This window comes from Passer domesticus, chromosome 3 (assembly GCF_036417665.1).
Source record: "Passer domesticus isolate bPasDom1 chromosome 3, bPasDom1.hap1, whole genome shotgun sequence".
Lineage (NCBI taxonomy): Eukaryota > Metazoa > Chordata > Aves > Passeriformes > Passeridae > Passer > Passer domesticus.
This window is the reverse complement of record NC_087476.1, coordinates 57971646-57993731: the sequence shown is the minus strand read 5'-3', so window position 1 is coordinate 57993731 and position 22086 is coordinate 57971646. Positions and strand designations below refer to the sequence as shown.

At 38.5% G+C, this 22086-nt stretch overlaps 1 protein-coding gene across 6 annotated transcripts in view; it reads right to left on the bottom strand.

Moving 5' to 3' along the window:
- PLEKHG1 (pleckstrin homology and RhoGEF domain containing G1) overlaps positions 1–22086 on the bottom strand; it is a 128038-nt gene that overhangs the window by 78596 nt on the left and 27356 nt on the right. For 4 of the 6 annotated variants that reach the window (XM_064413307.1, XM_064413309.1, XM_064413314.1 and 1 more), the window contains one exon: positions 10185–10259. The exons of the other annotated variants lie outside the window; for them this stretch is intronic. In XM_064413307.1, coding sequence (XP_064269377.1) covers positions 10185–10259 — 75 coding nt within the window. The remainder of the gene's footprint in view (positions 1–10184; positions 10260–22086) is intronic. 6 annotated transcript variants of the gene reach the window in all.

Sequence of the window (22086 nt, the reverse complement as noted above, 5' to 3'; positions counted from 1 at the left end):
TCCCCAAAAAACTTCTCATTTAGAAACACTACATTCTTCAAATACTAAAGAAATGTAGAGCAAAAAGAAAAGCACTAAAGAAAAGCAGAGTCAAATCCTGCCCCATCAGGGCTCATAATAAAACCTACCTCTATCCAAACAAAGTCTGAACCACTATCTTCAGGCTGTTCACAAGAAAGAGGGCTCAGCACTTAAAAATGTGTTGCCTTTCTGGTGGTTTTGGCTCACTCTCCTGCACCCTGATTACACAAACACAGCCCCAGCTGGGGCCAGTGCTAGCTCGGACAGGGTCATACTGCTCCTCTCTGGTGGCCAGGAGAGCTCAGTGTAGCACAGGGCACAGGAACACGCTGGGACAGTTGGATTTAGACCACGAAACTACTCCAAAGGCATGATTTGAATCATATCCACATGTCTACATCCGTCTGAAAAGATGTGTGGCAAAATGGACTGGAGCTGCTGTGTTAATAATGCGGATTCCAGGCAGGCCCAAAGTGATGAGCAAGTCGTGGTCTGTGATAAATGCACAATATCCATGTATGATACCAAAGTTTAAGTCACAACAGAAGATTGCAGAGGCACAGCTGCATACAGAATCAGTTGTTCTGATTCTAAAGCAGAAACTCCAGCTTTCTGACTTGACATAGAAGTTTCCGGAAGCAGTGTACAGAGCAACTTCTCCAGAAGCATAAAGCACTGTGAGTTCCCACTGCTGCTTCTCCAAATCAAATGAAGCTTGTCGTGTCATCATGAGCCCTTCAGCTTTGGTGTTGGCCAAAAAAACACTACTTTCAGTACACCTGAAGCCTTGGAGAGCAGATAAACTTTATCGTTAGGCATTAACATAAGACCTGGTCAAAAAAGCCATCAGTCCCTGTCACCCTGGTTGTAGCCACATCTTGCAGTAAGAGCTGAAGAACTGTGACAAACACAGGAACTCAGGTTCTCAACAGCATTAGATTTCTTCACCATGTGAAATGCAGACATTATTTTTCTCCAGCATTTCTCTTATGAAACACTTCAAATATTTCTCAGCACTTCATTAAATGCACAACATTGACAGGAAATATGCAACGAGACGAATATTTTTATTTGTAGGTCCTAAAATTACCATTTGAAGATGTAACCTGAAACCTCAGTGCTGCAACACAGCTCACCCATACAGCTCCTCACATCCACTGATCACTCCTCACCCATACAGCTCCTCACATCCACTGATCACTCCATAATTACAAAAAAGACACTCCTTCCAGGACTGTAATGCTCTTTTAAGACCAAAGTCCCAAGAAGTGGAGTCCAGGTATATAAGAAGATACAGGTGTGAGTTTTTTCCTTCAAGAGGTTGAAATGAGAGGGGGTGGCAAGCAGCAGAACTAACCAACAATCATTAATAACAAATATGGATTTAAAATACAATTAGGACATTTTTCATCAATATTTCTGAGGAGAGAAATGAGCAACAGTTCATGACAGAGTTCACACTCAATAAAGTAATTTTTTTGTCACGTGTCTTCTTTCTATCACAAGGACTACCTAGCTAGCAGCTGTCAATGGAATTGGTCTTTAAATCCTTTGCCTGTTTCAGCAGGTCACCAAATATTTACATGGTGGGGTTGAGGAGGGCAGCTTTGGGACTCCTTCAGTTTCTTATCTGAAATTTGCCAAATGCTGTAAGATTAGACCAGTGCCTCTAGTTAATATTGCTACTTCTCTGAAGGGGAAAAGATGCTCAAAAATTTTAGACAGTCTTTAAACAAAAACAATGTATTTTACTACTACTCAGTTGGGGGAAAAAAAATCACTAATGATATGAGAAAAATTCCATTTATACATATCATACTTACAGTGTGAAGAAGGGCCTCTGTGTCTGTTTTTGAGTGACTACAGAGCTCATAGAACTGGGATGTAATACCAAGATCTTAAACCAAGATTCTCACAGGGTAGGAATCCTAACTGGGGACAAACCTTGAATGCAGCCATTTGGTTTTTGGGAGAGTTGTAAGCAGACTCTTATCTTCCTAAAGGATTTCCTGCTGCCTACAATTTGTATTCATATGGCAAAACCACAAAACATTCATGACAGGACATTCCATCTTTAGAAACACTGGCTTACTTCAGATATGACCAGACAGAACCATCTCCTGGCCAGACATCAGGCAAAATTCCCTAACAATTAGCCTCATACATGACTTGTTTCTTCCAATATTGCTTTCCATTGTGAAACACATACCCTCTCATGAGATAAGATTTAACCATGAACATGAAATTTTTACGCAGTGAAAAGTACAAATACATAAACTGATAACCATCCTTCTTAACAAACAGACATTGAGAGAAAGCATGTGGTTTACAACTATCTCAACAGAAAGTAGACAAAACAGAACCCAAACAACATGGATTGCCTGGCTTTCCTGAACCAGAAGACTCCAGATTTCCTAGGACAGAGGTTAAGCTCAAATTCTTACCACCTTAATAATTTTTTCAGTCACCCCATCATCTGAAGCACAGGCTACACTGTGTGCATATGGGAAAACAAGTCTTTACTTCACCTGGAAGCTGTGTCCCTTTTAAATTATTCCACAATACATACGTTGCAGGAACCATTGCCAAGATGCATGTAATGGAATTTATCTTAAGACCCACTCCACAAAAGCCACAACTAAGAACAGATTTTTTTTTTGCAAATAATTTGTTAACTTCTCGTGTCTTGAACTGCACAATTGCTTTTGCAGCATATTCTGACCCAAAAGATGACCAGAAGGAAACTAATGTGGATATAATTTAAAGTATCCTGTTTGCTCTTTTTCCTGCACCACTAATGGAGCTGGGCACAGTACAACAAAAGCAGCCTCCCACCTTTACTCCCCTTCCCTGCTCTCCTCAACTTGCTGACTCTTCAAGAAGTTGACTTCAGGTGTTTGACATATCACTTCAAAATTTTTTATTGCTCATAAAACATCAAAGCTACCTCCCCTTCTGGTTTATCAGCAAGAAGCATTTACCCCCTTTTTAAGCTAAATAAAACTACGGGGAAGCAATTAAAAAAGCAAAAGTACAACTAAGCTTTCCTCTGTATATATTGATCTCTCAAGTTTAAATTTAGCATATCAAGGCCTCTCAGCCCACTTCTAATATCAGTGGCATAGATTGAACTTACTGCTAGACATATAACTGGGTAAATAAAAAACAAAAAATAGTGATACTTACTACTAGCATGCTTACATTTGCTATCTATATCACCTGTCAAAATTCTTCAGAATTAAGTGGTCAATAATGGGGAGGTACCTGTGCTGCTGTAACTCAAACAGCAAAATGTGGTTTTATCTTTATTTTTACTACTTTGGATCTTTTGGTTTTAAGGATATGGTCAGCACAAGATGAAAGAATGTAACCTTGACATTGTCATTTATCTTAAGAATTGCAGATCACTTTAATTGGTAGCAAGTAATCCATTTTTGTCTGTTATCCTTCCATGTCCTCTAAGTTACTTTGGAAGAAATATGGCTGGGGAAAAGGTGGAATCAATGAATAAGAAAACAGATTTTTGGCTTGTCACTTGAATAAAGCACAAGGCAAAATATGACAGAAATTCCAAAAGGGAGTAAAAAAGCACAGTTGTGGGGATGAAACCTGATTTACATTTAAGAAACTTGTTGAAAGACTAACTGTTACTATCACTTATTTTCTGTATATTAACCCTGTGCAGTTGCCAGCAATCTGGATTGTTTCCACACAATGACATGGAATATATGATAGTAAAGAAAAACACCTCAAAAAAAAAAAAAAAAATCAAAACAAGCCATTATGAAACTGGCAAAGGAAACTACTTTACATCAGCATTTTTAACAGGACAATTTTCATTATAACTGTCTTTTTAAGCTGTTTCAATTATTGCAGAACAGCAATTTAACAGCACCTAGTAGCTGCTTTAACAACAATAACTGTTCTGTTTGACTACAAAGTTTTCCCAATAAAGCAATCTCAAGAGAAGCAATAGTTATCAATCCCAATCTAGAAAGAGCTGATGCAAAACATACTGCTAAGATCTGTAATCACAGAACAGTACATTTATGTTTTTACTCCAGCTCAAGCACAGCTAAGACTCCAGTATTAGACTGTAACTTCTGGTTGGGGCCTTCTTCAAAAACTATTATGGTACTCAAATTATTTTTAAACATAAAAAGGTAATTTAAACCTGCCATAGCTTTTTTTTAGGATCAGCAGCACATTTCGGTAAGCAAGACAGATGTTAAACATATCACAGAAATTTAAAAAAAAACTATTCATAAAGGAGTGTTCAATCAATCTTTTTGTCAAGCATTTTATATACACAGCTAAGCTAAAAATAATTAATAAATTAAATAATTAGAGACTGTTTATCATTCCTGATAGGAAAAGGAATTTTTACACTTGAATACACAGATAATTAGTATGCCACTTCTTTCTTTTCTCTAGCAAGGAACCTTTGCTCCTCCAGGAATGCTTGAATTGTTTTAGATTTCTCTTGATTTGAAAGATCAATTAGAAAAAAATTAGTAACATTAGGACTCAGAAGGGCGTTCATCAAGATGTATCACATTTGACTGCTTCATGCAAGCCACATTTAGCCTCTCTATTCTGAACTACCCCAAATCGGTTATTTACTATGTGCACATTATGTGTGAAACATTATACACATAATTTTACATCGTGCAATTTATTGATACAAAAGAGAAAAATTTATCAAACTCAAGTGCTACACTTCTTAATTGCCTCAGAACTAAGAATTAGTTACCACTGAAACAGAAAAATGTGAGTAATTTTTGAAAATGGGATCACTGATATAAAAAAAATCCTCCATAGTTTTTCAAATCTCAAGTTTAAGCAGTTCAGGCCATATAAACATTTTATAATTCGTGGATGACTGGAACACTGATCTTTGGCAGGATACCAGCCAGTCAGGACACCAGGGAAAGTGCTCGGCATCTGAAGAACAAGTCATTCTACTTGTTAATGGCCCAACCTTTGTAATCAGTGACTTAATCACCATTACATTACAGCAACTGCATCTTCACTTCTGATGGGGAGCAGGCTTTCCTGTACTCAAACATTTCACGAGGTCCAGAACAGTCTGCCTCTCACTGCCCTTCACTGCCCTAGATCAAGACAGCCACCGCCACCTCCTCCTCCTCCTCCTCCTCCTCTTCACTGAGCCAAGGAAGTTTAGAAGCCTGTCCAGGTTCAGCCTGTTGGTGACTGAGAAGAAGGTGGGATGCAGCCAGGGTGGCTCGGTGACTAAGGCAGCGCACCGAGGTGCTTTCAGGAGAATGCCCAGCTGGTTCCAGGCTGTGGTTTAAGGCCTCGGGCACCAGCAGGGAACACGAGCTGTGCTGCACACCGCACGGACCGGCTCAAGCAAAGCAGCTGGCTCAGGCTCCTGCGAGTGCCCAGCTTCTGTGGGCTGGAGGCTCGCCCAGATGTCAAGAGTTATGACAAGAGTCATTATGCCTTGTGACAGCAGCCTGCAACCCCTTTTTCAAAGGAAGACGTGCCACCCTCTTGCAGTGGGCTTAGGGAAGCCAACAATGTAGTGAGGAGTCAGAAACAAAATAACCAATTTCATCACCCTTCCACCTGACGTTTCAGATTTCCAGTGTGCTTTCAAATCTACTTAGGCTTCATCACCTCCTTTTATAAACACTAGGGTTAAGAATTTCAGATACTGTCTTTATACAGAGACTTCCTCCTCCATCAAGATATGATTTTGTGGGCATTAAAAGCTGCTGCAAAATAGTACTATGAATAGTAACTAAGGAATAACCTGGCACAGGAGGATTGAATTGCTGGGGATAGTGAGGATGTAAAAAGCGTGTACTATGTTTTCCCCATCACTTTTCTAGCTTCCAACCATTTTCAACTAAAGGCCATTCCTTAATTTACAGTGGCTCATTTATTTGGAGCTGTCTTCTCTGGTCTCCCTTTCAGCTCATGATTTTTAAAAACTCACAATATTATTTTGCAGGGAAGTCCACAATGTCCACCCCCTTCTGCATAAATAGCCAAGGCATTTTATGTTCCATCTCACCCACTCAGTGTCAGCACACAGATTTTTTTGTGCCCATCTCAGCCAAGTGATGTACCATTAAGCCTACAAGAGCACCATCACCATAGCTTCCTGTAACTTCACATGCATATAAGATCTGAAAAAGCTTTAGATAAGATGCTTCATTTTCCCTTCTATTTCGGTGTTTCTTTAAAAGGGGTGTAGTAACAATAAAGTGTAACAACAACTTTCTCCATTACACACGATGTATTGAAAGCTCACACAGCACTGGGACAAAAGGCAGCACAGCAGCACTCACTAACCCATACAACCACACCCTGGCATTCCTGCCACTAAAGAATCACCCTTGGCTAAATCTGGAAGCAGGAATACTGATGCTATTTTCTTCACTGCATTTCAAGTGTATGATCCACGGGGCTGTGCTTGCACGTTTTTCCTGTGCAGTGTTGCACATTACAGCAGAAACATCACACAGACCTAAGTCAGAGGAGTTACAAAACGCAATGAGACTTATCACAAGCAGCAACAGAAAGAGCTGGCAGGCTCCCATTAGTGCCATCAGGTACACAATGCAAGGAAAGCCACTGCTTGTTGCTGTAGGATATTTTACAATGACATAAGCTTGCTGTCCACAGGGATTTGTCAGTGGCTGTTTATAAAGTCCAGGTGTAACATTCGTTTCCTTCAGGATGCAAGTGTGGACCATGAAGTCAGTAAGAGAGGATCCAGCTGTGGGAAGTCATGCCTCTTACTTAATGAAAAAGTTGGTGTGGGAAGAGGGAAAGGAAGAAGACTTTGTGGGAGTTTAACTTCCTCATGTCTTCTTCAAATATGCCTACTTTAAGGCACAGAAAAACAACCAGTCAAGCTGACTGGAGAAACTGAAAAAAGGTTCCCACATTCATATATATGTTCTAAGTGTTTTGCATAAAGCTACTGCTAAGGTAGCACTTGACTGATATCCCAAAAACTTTTTGTCTGTGAATCTTCCAAATAGACACTAAACTAAGGTAGACCTCATCTGGTTTCTTTGAAGCAAGCCTAGCTATGTTGTGAACAGCTGTTCACAGGTATCAGGACAAAAAAATTAATCCACTATCCATGGGATGAAACACTTGGGTCTTATGAAAAAAAAATTTCAGTATCATCAAATTTTGTTAAGCTAGAAAAAGTTTTAATCCTATAAGACAGATCATTTGTAGTAAAATAATTCTACAATCATTCCCCTAAATTTTTGCAAATAAGTAATTTCCCAGCTCCAGATACCATTATGATCAGCCACTGTGAATCACAGCAGCCACTCTAAAGGACAGAGGGGGAATTTGAGCTGTGGCTGAGGTGCTCCTGTCGCAGCCTCATTTCCAGTGGTTAACTATACCAGAAGTTTAAGAGTGACTTTTCGGCAAACACAAGCAGAAAAAAATGGTAATTCCTTTGCAAGCTAAACCAGAAATACACTCAATCCACTTCCTGGTATTGACATAGTACATTGTTCTAAATGCATCCATTGTAAATAGAATATAATAGCTTTGCCAAAGGAAAACAGTTAAGAAATAGTTATATGTGGATCATGGTAGGAGCTTTTTGTTTTAATTTGTTTGTCTACCACTCCTTGATAGCTAGACAAGCTTCTTGAAAAATATTTTTCCCTGTGTGATATGCACACATTTCCATCTTTGCAACAACCAAATCTCCAGATCCTGGGTTTTTTCTCCTGATAGCACAAAGCAAGCATTGACATTTATAAACACAACTGTTGACTCAAAAGGTTTGACAGAAGAGGTGGCAGAAAAGCAAACAGTCTGCCCACCCACTGGGGACCCTCGAGTCAAGGACTAAGTTACAGTAACTTAATTACAGGAAACTCCTGTCTCAATTGTCTGCTCCTGTGTGCTTCATGGCTTAACTGGAGTATATGGAGCAGTGGGTCAGGGGCAGGGAGGGGCACTGCTAGGTTAAAGCAACACTGGCTTTTTCAAAGTTTCCAGATAATCAGTTACTTGCCAACACTTTGCTCAACCCAACTTGACCCTGATGAGCATTAGAGATTAATTGTTAGAAATCTGTAACAACAAATATACACTTTTCTTTTTTTTTAACCAATGATTGCAAGAATTTTTCTTTGGGGAAAAAAAAAACAAGCAGTAAAAAGTTATTATGATTTCTGGAAATAATTACAGAAGTTCACATAAATGTTTATACACGTAAGGAGCATTGCTATTTTAATCATGAGAAATGAAACACCCACTTTTCAATTCTGACTCAGTCACACCAGCAAAATATTTCTACATAGCAGTTACTGTATAAATGCTAAGTAAATAGAGATGTATATGATCAAAGACTAACTATGGAAGTTTATCTTGTAATCCATGCTGCAGCAGCCACTGTCATATATGTCTGATCTTTTTCTTCAGTAAACATTATCATAACATCTTTGAATGTATTTATTACAATAAACCAAAACAAACTCTCATTAACTTCCAGCACTCATGACTTCATATCATTAGAATGTTTTATCTATAGTAGAGCATTTTCATTAAGACATAAAAACAGGTCTCAAGTGCAGTTTCATCATTATTCATTAGTTCATCTTTTATTTTTTAAATCTAAAATTTAGTTCCTAAAGAGCAATTAAAAACAAAGTATCCAGATTGAACCTGGATAAAATTTTGTTTTAGTAAATATTGCATTTGTTAAAGCATACACACAAAATCACACAGAATATTCTGAGTTGGAAGGGACCCACAAGTATCAGCAAGTACAACTCTAATGTGAATGGGCCATTGAGGAGCTAAGGCTGTGACCCTGGCATTATCAGCATCCTGCTCTAACCAACTGAGCAAGGATATTTCATACAGACTCTGGAATAACTTCATGAGCTCTTATCACAACAAAGGGCAATGATAACTGCAATTTGAAAATGAAGATTCAAAATAATCTCATTATTTTAGTTAGCTACATTTTATTGTAGGCTTTTGCTTCAAGCAAACTCACTCCAATGCTTTTAGCATAAGCATTTCTTTATAAGGATGACACACAACATGTGCATCAGAGAAAGCTCAGTCTTTAAAAGACTAGCTGGAATTGCTTCTCCTCTTGTGTGGAGAGTTCTCCCAGTAACATGTTAAGATTTACAGTAAATTATAAAAAGGCCTTCCACAGTTAAGCATAATTTAATACTCTTTACATAAAGAGAATTATCTTTCTCTACGATATTTGATGCACTTCTTGAAATTATTATTGCAGCTTGCTCCTCCATGCCTTTCAAATGCCAAAAGTGAGGTTCAAAATCTATGAAAATACTTAAAACTAAATTTTGAGACATCTGTCTTGAGGCATATAATGAACAATCCTGAGCTGTAAACTTTAGTCAAGCTAAACCACACATTTTAATTAATATAGTACTTGTGTGAGGACAGCAATGATCTAGAAAGTAAGGATATACGAGAGCTACTATAGTTTTAACACAATACTGTCAGAAATATCTCACAATGAAATAGCAAATTTCACTTCACATGAAATAGCAACTTTTTATAAAATGCTTTAATGACACATCCAGCAGTGATTCTGAGGAAGGAATCAAGTTAGGCAGGATTACAATTGTTTTCAAAGAATTAATTTGCCCTGAAACCAAGTACCAAACCTTCAGATGTGGGAATTTAAAATTAATAGACCTCAAGAGGAAACAAAATAGTCTGAAGGAGCATTTCAAGATTCCACTGATTTAGTGAAAATCACACAGACAATTCCTCCTTGTATCGATCAATCCACATCTTAAATGTCAGCTTTAGTTCTGTGAGACTCAAGTATCTTGTACAAAAAACTGGCTTCAGTTAAGATCTCTTTAGCAAATGGGACAAAACATCTCCAATGCTGAAATCCCAGGAGTGCACTTCCCCACTATTATATATTTTAGTACTCCCATGGATGATGGGCTAGGGAGGGATGGAGAGGTTACTCAAAGACAAGTGAAAATTTCCTGGATCTAGATAAACATGCATATATAATACTAATCCAACTCTCCCTTAAAATTAAGCCTAGTAAGGGAAACTCAGCCTTTAACTTCAAAAAAATTTTCACAGAATCCAAACACTTCTTTTTTTTTTTTCAATAGACAAAAGAATGGAAGAAAACTACTAACCTTCACTTCTGGGCACAGGCTCTGTAGCACCTGGTGTTTTATCTGGCATTTCTGCAGACACAGGCTTAGTAGAACCTAATGGACACAAAGCAAAGGAAGAGTTCTCCATCAAAACCAGCACGTTTCAGTAAGGCACTCCCCTGCTCCACGGCCCCTGGGAAGGATGGGTTTTCAGCTTTCAGCACTTCTATGTCTGTTTGTAAGATGTGTAAACAGACAAAACTCTGTCAGGATTAACTGCAATACCATTCAGGAGGCTCTCAGTTGGATGTTCTACCCTCTCATACCTGAGAGCACTAATTACATCTGGTGAACTGCTGCCTTTGATTTCACACATTTTCTGCCTCAGTTAATTTTGAGTGAGGTCTATGAACTGGGATGGAAGAGCTGCTTACACCCAGGTACTGCTGAAGTTAACCATGGAGTGACCATCTCCAGTGTGGAGGGTCTCAGCAGCCTGCATCAAACACAAAAATCCACTGACTTAAAGCTTTGCTACACTGTAGAGCACCAATATTTCTTCCAGCACAGCAGTGGGCAGAGAAGAAAAAGGCTTCTCAGGAAGGCAGTGAACACCTCTCCTCTTACAGCAACCTTATGTACCCTCTGTGGTACTGGCCAGTGGTCAACATGTGGCCACCACACACTGGCTGAGATTTTGTATCCTCCTTTCCAGCACCTTTGAATATTTTCACATCACCAGCAATGCTGACACTTCATTTTACATAATGAAAGCCTCAAGATCAGACAGGATGCACCAAGACCAGACAAATCAGAACAAGGATGATTCTCTGTCTGAAGGAGTTTGTGTGCCAAGTGGGACTTCACCTCAGCTGACAATTCACACAGCTCAGTGCTGTGTACATAGTGCACAGCATCAGAACTACTCACAGTACAACCCAATTCCTAATGAAGGAATGATCTACTTTCTAACAACACTGAGGCCAAGAGCAGATTTCGCATGCAGTTTTCAAGATAGCCATCAGATCCAGACCCCCCTGGATAACCCTGCAGCAGAACTGAGACTGAAGTCAAATAAATGGCCCTTTTTTCCTCCCTTCTTAAATTACTTTGCTTTCAAATTCATATAGCTTGTTTTGAATCCTATCCTCAGATGTAAAATGAAAATATTTCTGCCCTAGTGTCCAGTAAAGAGCTTAGGTTTACATTACAACCAAACTACACAAAATTTGTAGGATTTCTTAAGTTGTAAAATAGTATTTTAGGTGTGTTATCCAGGGCAAGTATATTTGCCATATTTAATTCACAAATATGTAAAATACTTAAAACATTAGATACATGTGAGGCTACAATCCACTAGCACTTCTTAGGGTAGAAATTAATTTCTATTTTACTGATGGAAATTCTACTAGATTTTCTATGTGATTTTCTAGATCAGCCAATTTATCTCTACTCAAGATAAAATCCACCATGCCTTATTCAGAAATTACTTTGTCCTTAACACAGATGTTTCACCCACACAACAGTACATATACTATGTACCGTGAGCTAGCTAAACATCTTTTCTAACCCCCCTGAATTAATAGCTGTAATGCTTATCCACCTGAAGGTCTGGGTTTATGAGTTCATAAAACACAGCTGGACATTGCCACAAACTGAACAAACAAGTGTGACCACAACAGAGGCTTAAACAACTATAAAAACCTAGGGGTCTCCAAACTTCTTTATAAATCAGCTGTAAAACAGAACCTGCTCTCCACAAGACAATTAAAAAATAAATTTGTTCTTCAAACAGATTACTCAAATTTAATTATCTATGCTTATCATCACTAAGCAGTTGGCTAGAATAAATACACCAACTAATTCTAAAACTTGGCAAGCTCTTGTCTAACCCTCTGCATTCAATGGTGCACTACATATTCTCTGAAGATTACACAGGTATATTAATCAACTTCCACCTATCCAGTAATTTTTTAGTAAAGTGGATAGGAACCAGTTAATCACACAATGTATTTGAAACAAGAAATTTCATCAACAAATACTATATTTATTTTCTCTTATTAATTTTAAAATACAAACCCCATTTCATTTAAATTTTAAATAAATCATTTCATATCACTTATTCAGGAAAAAATATGTTAAAAATGGAAAAACATGGATATCCACATATTTGTTTTCTGGTTTTGGTTGGTTGGAGTTGCATAGACTTGAAGTAAATATGCCAAGTAAACTTCACCATGAAAATGCTCACAGAGTCACTTACTGACATGTTAATGACAAAAAAAAAAAAATCAGTAGTCTCAGAAATAATTTTGGGCTTCTTCACGGACATTTTGTGGAGGTGCTGAATACAAGCAATAAAAAAAGACTTTTTTTCCTTGCCTCTTCTGCCCTGATTTTAATTTACATAAGTCTAATCTTTTCTTGTCTAAAGTAGGCCAGCCTTTTCTACTTGGCCTTCCAAGGAAGTGTTAGCCTTGTTTTTCTGTTATCTAAACTCAAAACCAGAAAACAATTTTACTGCAAGTAAGGCACACCCCAACAGTCATTTACCCAAATTTAATGGCGTTCCTGTGCTTATCCCTTGCTATGGAGTATGACCTATCATTACAGTACAAAACCAAGCGGGATTCAAATGGGCGTTGAATGACCTTGTCATTTTTAATAATAGAATAGTAACTTGAAAGCTGGATCATTCAATTACTGCACACAAACCAAGGTATTTATTGAACAGGTTCAGACCTGCCACTGCTACAACAACTCTGTCTCAACAGTTCATTTGGATAATCCATGGCAATTTTAAAAACTACAGTCCCACTGATGGTTTTCTACAGACTTGCCAGTTTAGCAGCTCTGCATTACAAAACATGATAGCAAGGGCTTAACATAGCTACAACAGTTGAAAGAAAGTCAGCCTCTGTGCCTAGAAAGTGCATCTTCAGAACAATGTCTAGAAACTCTCACACCTCCAAGATCCCTGAGTCCAGCTGGTAAACTGACACTGCCAAGTCCACCCCTAAACCATGTCCCTAGTGCCACGTCTATGTGCCTTTTAAATATCTCCACCTCTTCCCCGGCCAGCCTGTTTCAATGCTTGAAAAAGCCCTTCCATAATGACTTTTTCACCCCAAAGGTTCTTGTCACTGTCTGTAATGGTTTTCAGCAATGAAACAGTCTGAAATTTGTTGCCGCTTCTCCTAAAGCTTACAGGAGATTAGTTGTACCAGAATAGTACAACCAGGTGCAAACATGACACAGTCTTCAGCACTTTTACAATTCACTGCCAATGGAAAACATTACATCTAAAAACTGAGGTCCAGTAATGTAGCACAAAACAGTGTTTTATTACTTCTTTTAAAAATACACAAATCGATATATTGTTAAAAATACCTTTTCCCCTTTCTGTCTCATTAATGCAAACCAGTTCCATGTTATTGCTAGAAATTGCAGAATGTACTAAAAAACTTTTTTAAAAAAGAAATACAGAACTCTGCTGTTGTTTTCTGCAACACACGAAGTTTTGAATTATTCAGTGTTGAGCACTCCTTTATTTATAAAATCCCTCCTTTTAATCTAGGAGGGGAATCTCTGATAAAAACTACTAATCAGTCGAGGAAACTAAATCTCCCTCTCTCTCTGCAGTAAGGCTAAGCTGGACTCACGTAAAATCCAGTCAAAGAGCAGCATTTGAGGTACAAGCTTGCTAGTAAATATAAAAGGAAATAATGCTTGCTCACTTTTTATACAAATAATTTCCACTTATCCAGACAATCTTATTAGTAGTAGTATACTAAAGTTTTTAAGCACCTTATAAAAACATTCCAGGCAGACCCTTCTAAATACTCTTGCAATATAATTATTGAAATGGTTTTAATTTTCTCTGAATCTCAGGCTCAGCTATTCTAGTAGTCCATGAGGTACCTTGTATTTTTTAATTCATCACTCAAAACTGCTACCTATTGCTTAGAGCACTTTTTCACAGAACATCCTAGTAAGAGAACTTAAAATACATATGCATTGATAATTTATGAATAAACACAGCTATACTGTTTACACTGCTCAGTTAAGCAAAACTCTTTTAACAGCAACCAAAACCAGTCAGATGTATGACCATGCATTTTCATGGGCCATAATCAGCCAGGGCCACCCAAACAGGCATACTGGGAGGTCCTAGTTCAAGAAAATTTTTGTTCCTACCAGTAGATTGATTTGCCTTTAAAATCCTGAGCTGCTAAAAACTGCAAATCAGCTTTAGCATTATGAAAAACATAAGATCCTTTAAACACAGCATCTAAGCCAAGAGTGTGCTGTAGGTGAATTAGTAAAACATTCAAATTTATAGCCCATGGGTTGCTAAAAAATTAAAAAAAAAACCAAACCAACCAAAAACAAACAAAAGAAAACCATCAGTAAGGGTTTCCAACTATTTAAAATTACTGTTAATCAAAGTATCACAATTTTCACTTTTAAAGTTTCATGGAAAAATTTCCATTGGAGAGAAGACTTCTGTTCCACTTTAATTCTTTCAGCAATTTATTGATATTTTCTCAAAAAAGCATCAAGGCTCTTGAAAGAGACCATTGTTTGTTACAGGACTGTTTGCAGATGTAACTATGGAGCTCAGCTATGTATTTATGTTGAACAATGATCATCACTAACCAAAATCTAACCTGACCCTCCCCCTTTTGTGTCAAAACCTTAGCCCTTAGTTTACATCTGCTCCAAATAGCTGGAAGCGATCATATTCAAGAAAGTTGGTTGGATTTCTTCAAAAACTTGTCAAATACAGTCACTTTTCAAACACAGACACTGCACTTCTCCCCCATCTTCCACAGGCACAACCAACATTAATATAATATTCCGCTGTGGTCACTTTATTCACAATCAGAATACATGTTCCCTTACAATATTTTATTACAATTTTAAATGCAGCCTTTTACATTAAACAGTCAGTGCTTTATACACACATCAATACATGTAAAACAACTGAAGTTCTGAAATTCTACATTACATACTGTGCTGTTAACAGAAAAACTGTTGGTTTATTTTTTAAACAGTGTCTAGATGAGTAATTTCTGTTGCAATTTAAAAAAAAAAGTTGCAAGAGGGGCAGAAATAAAACAGATATTAGTAGGTTTTTTAACATGAAATATTTTGTAAACTAATAAGGACAATTAAATGCCCAGAGATAGCCTGCACATCCTTCTTGGATGAATGGTACTGGATATTGCATTTCTGAATGCAATAAAACTCATAGAAGAAAAAACAACTCATAAAACCCCAAAACCAGCACTCACATTTTCAGGTTTCAGGAGGAATTCCAAACTCCAAGGATGGCTACGGTAAAATTCACACTCACATCAACACACCCAGACTCTGACATCTGAGTTTTAAACACTGCATATTATCTTTGTTAGAGAATAAAGACATCTGTCCCTGATCTAGTTTTTGCCATTTGTTTGCCTACAAAATCCCTTCTGGAGCAGATGCATTGCTGCTCTGAACCCCACGAGAATAGCTTTGATCCCAGGTCACATAAACCATAAAACAAGTTTATATGCTAACACTCACACAGTTCTTTCACATGAACCAAGAAGTGACACTGAAAGCAACCCTAAACAACACTGACCTAAGGGACAGCAGTTATGAGGACATAAACCAAGCCCTCATTTCTGCTCCTGTTCACCACCACCCCTCAGCCTTCCTAAGTAATATGGTAGTACCTGGTTAAGATTCAAGTGTAATTTCAAGTTCATTATTATCCCTTCAAAAATTACACAGAATTCTAATGTCTCCTTTCATTCCCTTCCAGCAGCATTCTGGATGTGGGTGTGAGTTACAGCTTCCCTTCTACAACAATGTCCCACAAAAATCTTCCAGTCCTGTCCCCCCTTTTCCACATGAACACATACCAAAATGTTCCAGCTTTGAGGGGTTTTGCTGGAGCTTGGGGGCTGGATTTTGTGGGATTGTCTTGGTAAAATGCTACAGATTTTGCTGATATTCCCGAACATGCCATTCTTTCACTTTCTTTTCCACAGAAAGGCAGTAACTGTGACACTTACGACAAATACAGCAAAAGATGAGCTGGTCTAAACTAGACCCTCTGATCTATATTGGCAAGAAGGAGCAACACCCCCTTTACACATGTGCCCATGGACGAAAATCACAGTAACATCACTCTCCTGCCCACTCCTTCAAAACATTTAATCTACAGTATCCTCTGCCTAGTTTCTGAAGCTAATCATCCATACTGTGGCTCCAATCCAAAATACTTAACTTTCTGCCAGCAGGCGAAGACCAAATCACAGAATCCCTTTGTCACTTTCATTCTGGTTTACTGTAATTCACAGTGTTTGAATGTGAAAAGCATCATAAATGTTCCAAGGTAAAGAAGGAGCTGTCTGGCTCCTCTGTGGTTTAACTGCTACGCATATGTCTTCCTCCTCCTCCCGTCTCTCCAACACTTTTGAATCCATTCCCAGCACTATTCCAAGGTTTTGGTCATGGTTTTCCAAACCCACTAAAAGATCAAGTTCAGCAGCTAATCACCATGTTTCAGTCTGCAAGGCAAGACAGCGTATTTTTTACAAAGTAACGCCGGATATGAGGTCCAGAAGGGCATGTGACACAATATTTTCTCCTTCAAACTTTGTATAGAAGTTCTAGAAAAGATGAGCCATACTCAACTTTTGGTCTGTGTCCAACCACGTTGCAAGGCTCCTTACTTAAAACAGCGTATGCTGTTTCTATGCCAAGTGAAACAAAGAGGAAAACTCCCCACAGGGTCTTGTGGGAGGAGGAAGAGGGATCAAAACCTTGACTGACACTCCCCAAATACCCTTGTGAAGCTCAAAGCCTAAGCAGAAAGACATCCGCTTTAATTGGTGAAATGCATGTATTTCCTGCATGTAAGTATTAACTCTGTGCTGAGCACAGCAGTTTCTCAGCTCAGCAGAAGTGCTGTCTTTCAAACTCGGGTCCTCTCAGGGCAGTTTGTAGGGAATTCCTTAGTACAACCAACCATTGCTATTTCTCTCTCTGTAAAAATGAATGTAAAAATGAACCACTTTCGAGTATTTTTGAAAATATTTTTTAGCACGTTCTCTGTTGCACACGCAGCTTTGCCCAAGCCCACAAGGAATCAGTCAGGCTGCCGGCACGGAAGGAGCCGAGGCCTCCCTGGCAGCGCTTCCCGGGATGCTTCCAGCGGAGCTCCCGCAGGTGGCACTCGCTGCTGCTCCACGGACAGACAAACGGAGTGCTTGCAGCACAGCCTGTCTCTCAGCGTGTCGGGGGAGGGCTCAGCATCATTCTGAGCTGTCGTGCCTATCACTCGAGTCTGGATTTGGGGGTGGGTAGCCCGACAGCTAAGCGGCTGTATCACCTTTCGCTTATTTCGAAACTCCCTATAACCAGAACGAACAGAATCATTTTGTAAAGCACCGGGCACTTTTCAAGTTATGTACACATACTGCTTCTCTCATGCTTTTGTACAGTGCAGTTAATCTCAGCAGCTCTTCCAGGTCTTCATTAAAGTTAAAAAACCCCACATGAACAAAGGAAAAAAAAATCCATCAAAAGATCATGTTTCGCTTACATACAGAAAGTCTGTCACTTCAGACACTTTCTTTTGAATCCAAGCTTGAGAAAACAGACAGACTTAGGTAAAGTGGCTCAGCACAGGACATGCCTGACATACACTGATGAAAACCAAGGAAAAGCAGGATAAGCAGGTCAGTCCCAAGATATTTAGGGACTTAGAGGCAAGTCTCAGCACGGACGGTTGTGAGTACAGCAGTAGCAAGTCACAGCTGCCAAGAACAGCTATCGTTATCACAAAATACTGTTGTCATCTACTCAAAGAAACCTGCTACTCAACAACCATAGAGTGAAGCACACAATATGTTCTAAACAAAGCATTTTCTGAGCAAATTAAGAGCCCCATGCAATGCATTGAATGTAGTTACTGTGCAAAAATCAACCAACAGCATAGTTTTCTTTATTGACTCTTAGAAAGATAGAGATAAAATCTGTTAAATGAGTTTTCCTTACATTGCTTCCTGATTTCATTTTTTAGATAATAGTACTTGTACTGTTAAGTGCTAATTAGTACCACGCAAAGAAAACTGAATTTGAAACAAACCTATTTAAAAATAAACCAAATGTCTCAACATAGATAAGAATGCATAGTTCAACATTTTCTTTATTACAAGAGCTTATTTCCAGCACCATTACTTTGTGACTCTTCAGTAATGCATATAACAAGAGCAGAAATAGCACAAAAAGCACTATGCACATACACTGGTTACAGCACTAAAGAGACTACAGAATTTTAGAGTACAAGTACTCACATTGTGACAACAGCCAAACCCATGGCCAGAACCCTGACAGTTGCCAATAAAGAATAACCAACCTTCCCCTCCACAAATTCTCTGTCACCGTCAGAATTTATGCAGTCCTTTTACCACATTACCCTAAATACAGTCTCTGGATGTTGGGTTTACAGCTGCACTTCTGCCTTGCTCACCATTCACCCTTCCAGCTATATATTCCAGGTAACTGTTCAGACATTGTAGGGGAAAATAGTTTAAAGTATTTTTTAATACATTAGGTATTTTGACTGGTCACTAGCATTCCCTCTTCTTGCATCTTTCTCAGGAGAAATACAACTACAAAGGCATTAGGTCTTGTACTTTGTTGAAGAAAGTCTAGATGCTCATCTAGATCATCAAGTTGATTAAAGGGATGGAGCACCTCCCCTAGGTAGAAAGGCTGAGACAATTGGGGTTTTCCAGGCTGGAGAAGAGAAGGCTTCAAGGTGATTTGATTGTGGCCATCCAGTATGTGAAACAGGCCTATGAGAAAGCTGGAGAGGGACTTTTTTACAAGAGCATGTAGTGACAAGAGAAAATGGCTTCAAATTGAAAGGAAATAGGTTTAGATGAATTTATTACTGTGGGTGGTGAGGCACTAGAAGGAGCTGCCCTGAAAAGTGGCAAATGCCCCATCCCTGGAAGTGTTTAAGCCAGGTTAGGTGGAGCTCTGAGCAACCTGGTCTTGTGGAAGGTGTCTCTACCCATGGCAGGGAGGAACTAGATGATCTTTAAGATCTCTTCCAACCAAAGCCATTCTAGGATTTCATTCTAATGAGCTGCAGAGCCTAAACCTCACTACCAGGTCAAAAGTTTTGGCTTAATAAATGAAAAAAAAAAAATCCAATACATTCCACAGCTGGATGTGAATCTGTCAAACTTCTTCAGTAGCAGAGACTGCTTTATAGTGCACATGGTTAAGAAAAGGAAACTGAAGAAGAAAGAATTTCAGCATTGTTTATCACAGAATTACTCAAATTCCTTTCAAAGCTCTGAACTTTGCTACAATTAGAAGAGATGCTGATATGGCTAATAAACAATCAGAGGGATGCACACATGCAAAGAGTCCTTCTTTAGTCTTTTTCACATTCTGTCCCTCTTTAGTCTTTTTTATATTCAAGCCTCCAGTGCTCAGCAACTACAGTTTTAAGATTTCTGGTTAAAGACAAGGACTGCTGCTGCTGTTCCACTCCACTCACAGATATTAAAAAAACCAAACAAGCAAACGAGCCATAACCCAGCCAGCATCATAACATTCACCTTTTATTCCCATTTCTCTTTTATACAAGAAAAAAATAAGCAAAACAAATGAACAAAAAACCCTCCAGATTTGCATTTGGCATATATAGTAAAGAGTCCCTGGTACCTGCTTTTACAGGCTGTAAGCCTCCTCCAAATTGTATTTTCTATTAGAGAGGTTGTGTAGCACTTAAAAAGACACTTCTCTTTTTATGTGATGCCTGTGCTTGGAGTATCACTAAACATCATCTTGGAAAAGATCACTGATGGGCAAGTGCATCATTTAATGGAAGAAATAAAATCAAAACAGGCTGCAAGGAAGCAAAGCTGTTGTTGGAGTCCAAGCAATCCAATTACAGCAAACAAGTCAAATAACAATGAAAATAAACTAAAATATGCAAGGCCTTAAATTTACTTGAATCCAGTCCTGTGTGCTGAATAAATATTACAGTGATGAATAACATACCAGTGAATCCCAATACATCTGAAAAATTGGATCTACTGATGGTAGAAACAATCTTGCCGTGTCTGCAGGTGTTTCACCCTCTGACACTTCCCTTTTATATTTTTCATTTCTGTTTCAGGAAATTTCTTGACACCCAACTAAAGTTCACTAACTTTGTCACACTTACTCATCAGAAGAAAGGAAACAACCTTGCCATCTGCTTAGTAAGGACATCAGGCTGTGCCTGTTATACAGGGTAGTTTCTCGAAATCACAAGACTATGATAATAATGAAGGTTTTGTGGGGCTTGTTTCACTTTAAATTAAAACTTTATAGCCCTCTTACAGTGAAATTCCTTATAGTCAAGGTCAGCAGAAAGCTATTATCTATGGGAAGAATGAAATTTGTATGTATTTTAACTCTGTGTAGGGCCAAAGTCAAGGCACTGAGATAGGGAATGACATCTTCCTCAGCTCGCATAACCAGTATGCAATGTAAACCCTGACAACTTGACAGAGATAAGCAAAAGCATCCAAAAGCAAATACTCCAAGAGTACAGAACAGCCCAATGCTTTTCAAGGGTAAAAATACAGAAAAGTGCTTTTCAAAATCAGCTGTTTCAGGGGTATTTCTGCTCTGCACTTAAATATGTTTCTGAAAGCTCCTCCCCCACCTCCCAAAATAAAAACAAACCAAAAAACAGCAAACCACAAAATGCTGCTCTGCACCAAATTAAAATCACAAATTTATTCTCTCGTGCATATTTTTTTAAAGCACTGCTGTTTTTCTTCCAATTTGGCTAACAGCAAAGAAATTAGTATGCATCAACTCCAATTAGGGTTGCTACACCTCTCCTTGTAATATGTTTGGATTCACTGCAAATTTTTAAAGAAATAACTTCAGACCTCATTGTAGAAGAAAACCACAAAACTTCCAGAATAAGGTCATACTGATGAAAGACAAAAATGTCAGCACTGTCCAGAAAGTCAATTTACTTTCTTAAAAATTTTCCTAAACAATGTCAACTCCAAGTAAAGAGGAGAGAATGATATTTTCCCCTTCAACTCTAAACTCATTTGGAGAATTAAAGCTGGGGGGGAAAGATACAAAGGAATGTTTGGTTTGGCATTGCTGACAAGGGGAATGTTCATGAAGGAGAAATCTACTTGAAACCAGTATAATGGATAATTATTGCTTTATATGTGGATCCTTCATTAGCTTTGTCTCCATGACATACAGTGACACCGTTACATTTGTAAGGAAAGACTCAGACATAGATCCACCATGAGGAAAACAGTCTTCTACAAAGCCCATTTGTGTGTCTCCTTCAACTGCAATTGCCTGAGTATGGCATTACTGCTGAAATGAGAGGTTTACATGTAGACTTTATAATTATTAGACAAGTAATACTCAGCTGGCTTTTCCAGAAATTGTCATTTGAGTGGCTAGCCAAAGTACAGCCATGCATAACTACTTAGGCATGCCCTCTGAAACACGTTTGTTGCGGGTTTTTTGCCCAAAGCCATCAGAAAATGTCCATCTAACTTTCTGACTGCAGTGAAGTATCATTAATGAAAATTTTGGGGTTTTGTTTTCATCACAGAGTATGCAACATTAGGAAACAACACAGCAAATCACATAAAAAAATCAACAGTTAAAGCTTTCTGAGCCCTGACATATTGCAGGCTCCAAACGCTGCTGAACCTGGCAGCCCCCCAGCCCTGGCAGCTGACTGTAGGACCCCTTCATGTTCCTCCAGCTTTTCCTTCTCCCTACTTTGGGAATACATACATCTATGTGTATATACGTATATATATTTATATACACACTGTGCACACATGTTAAAAAAGAGGAAATTAATAACAGACAAGCTAACGCATTG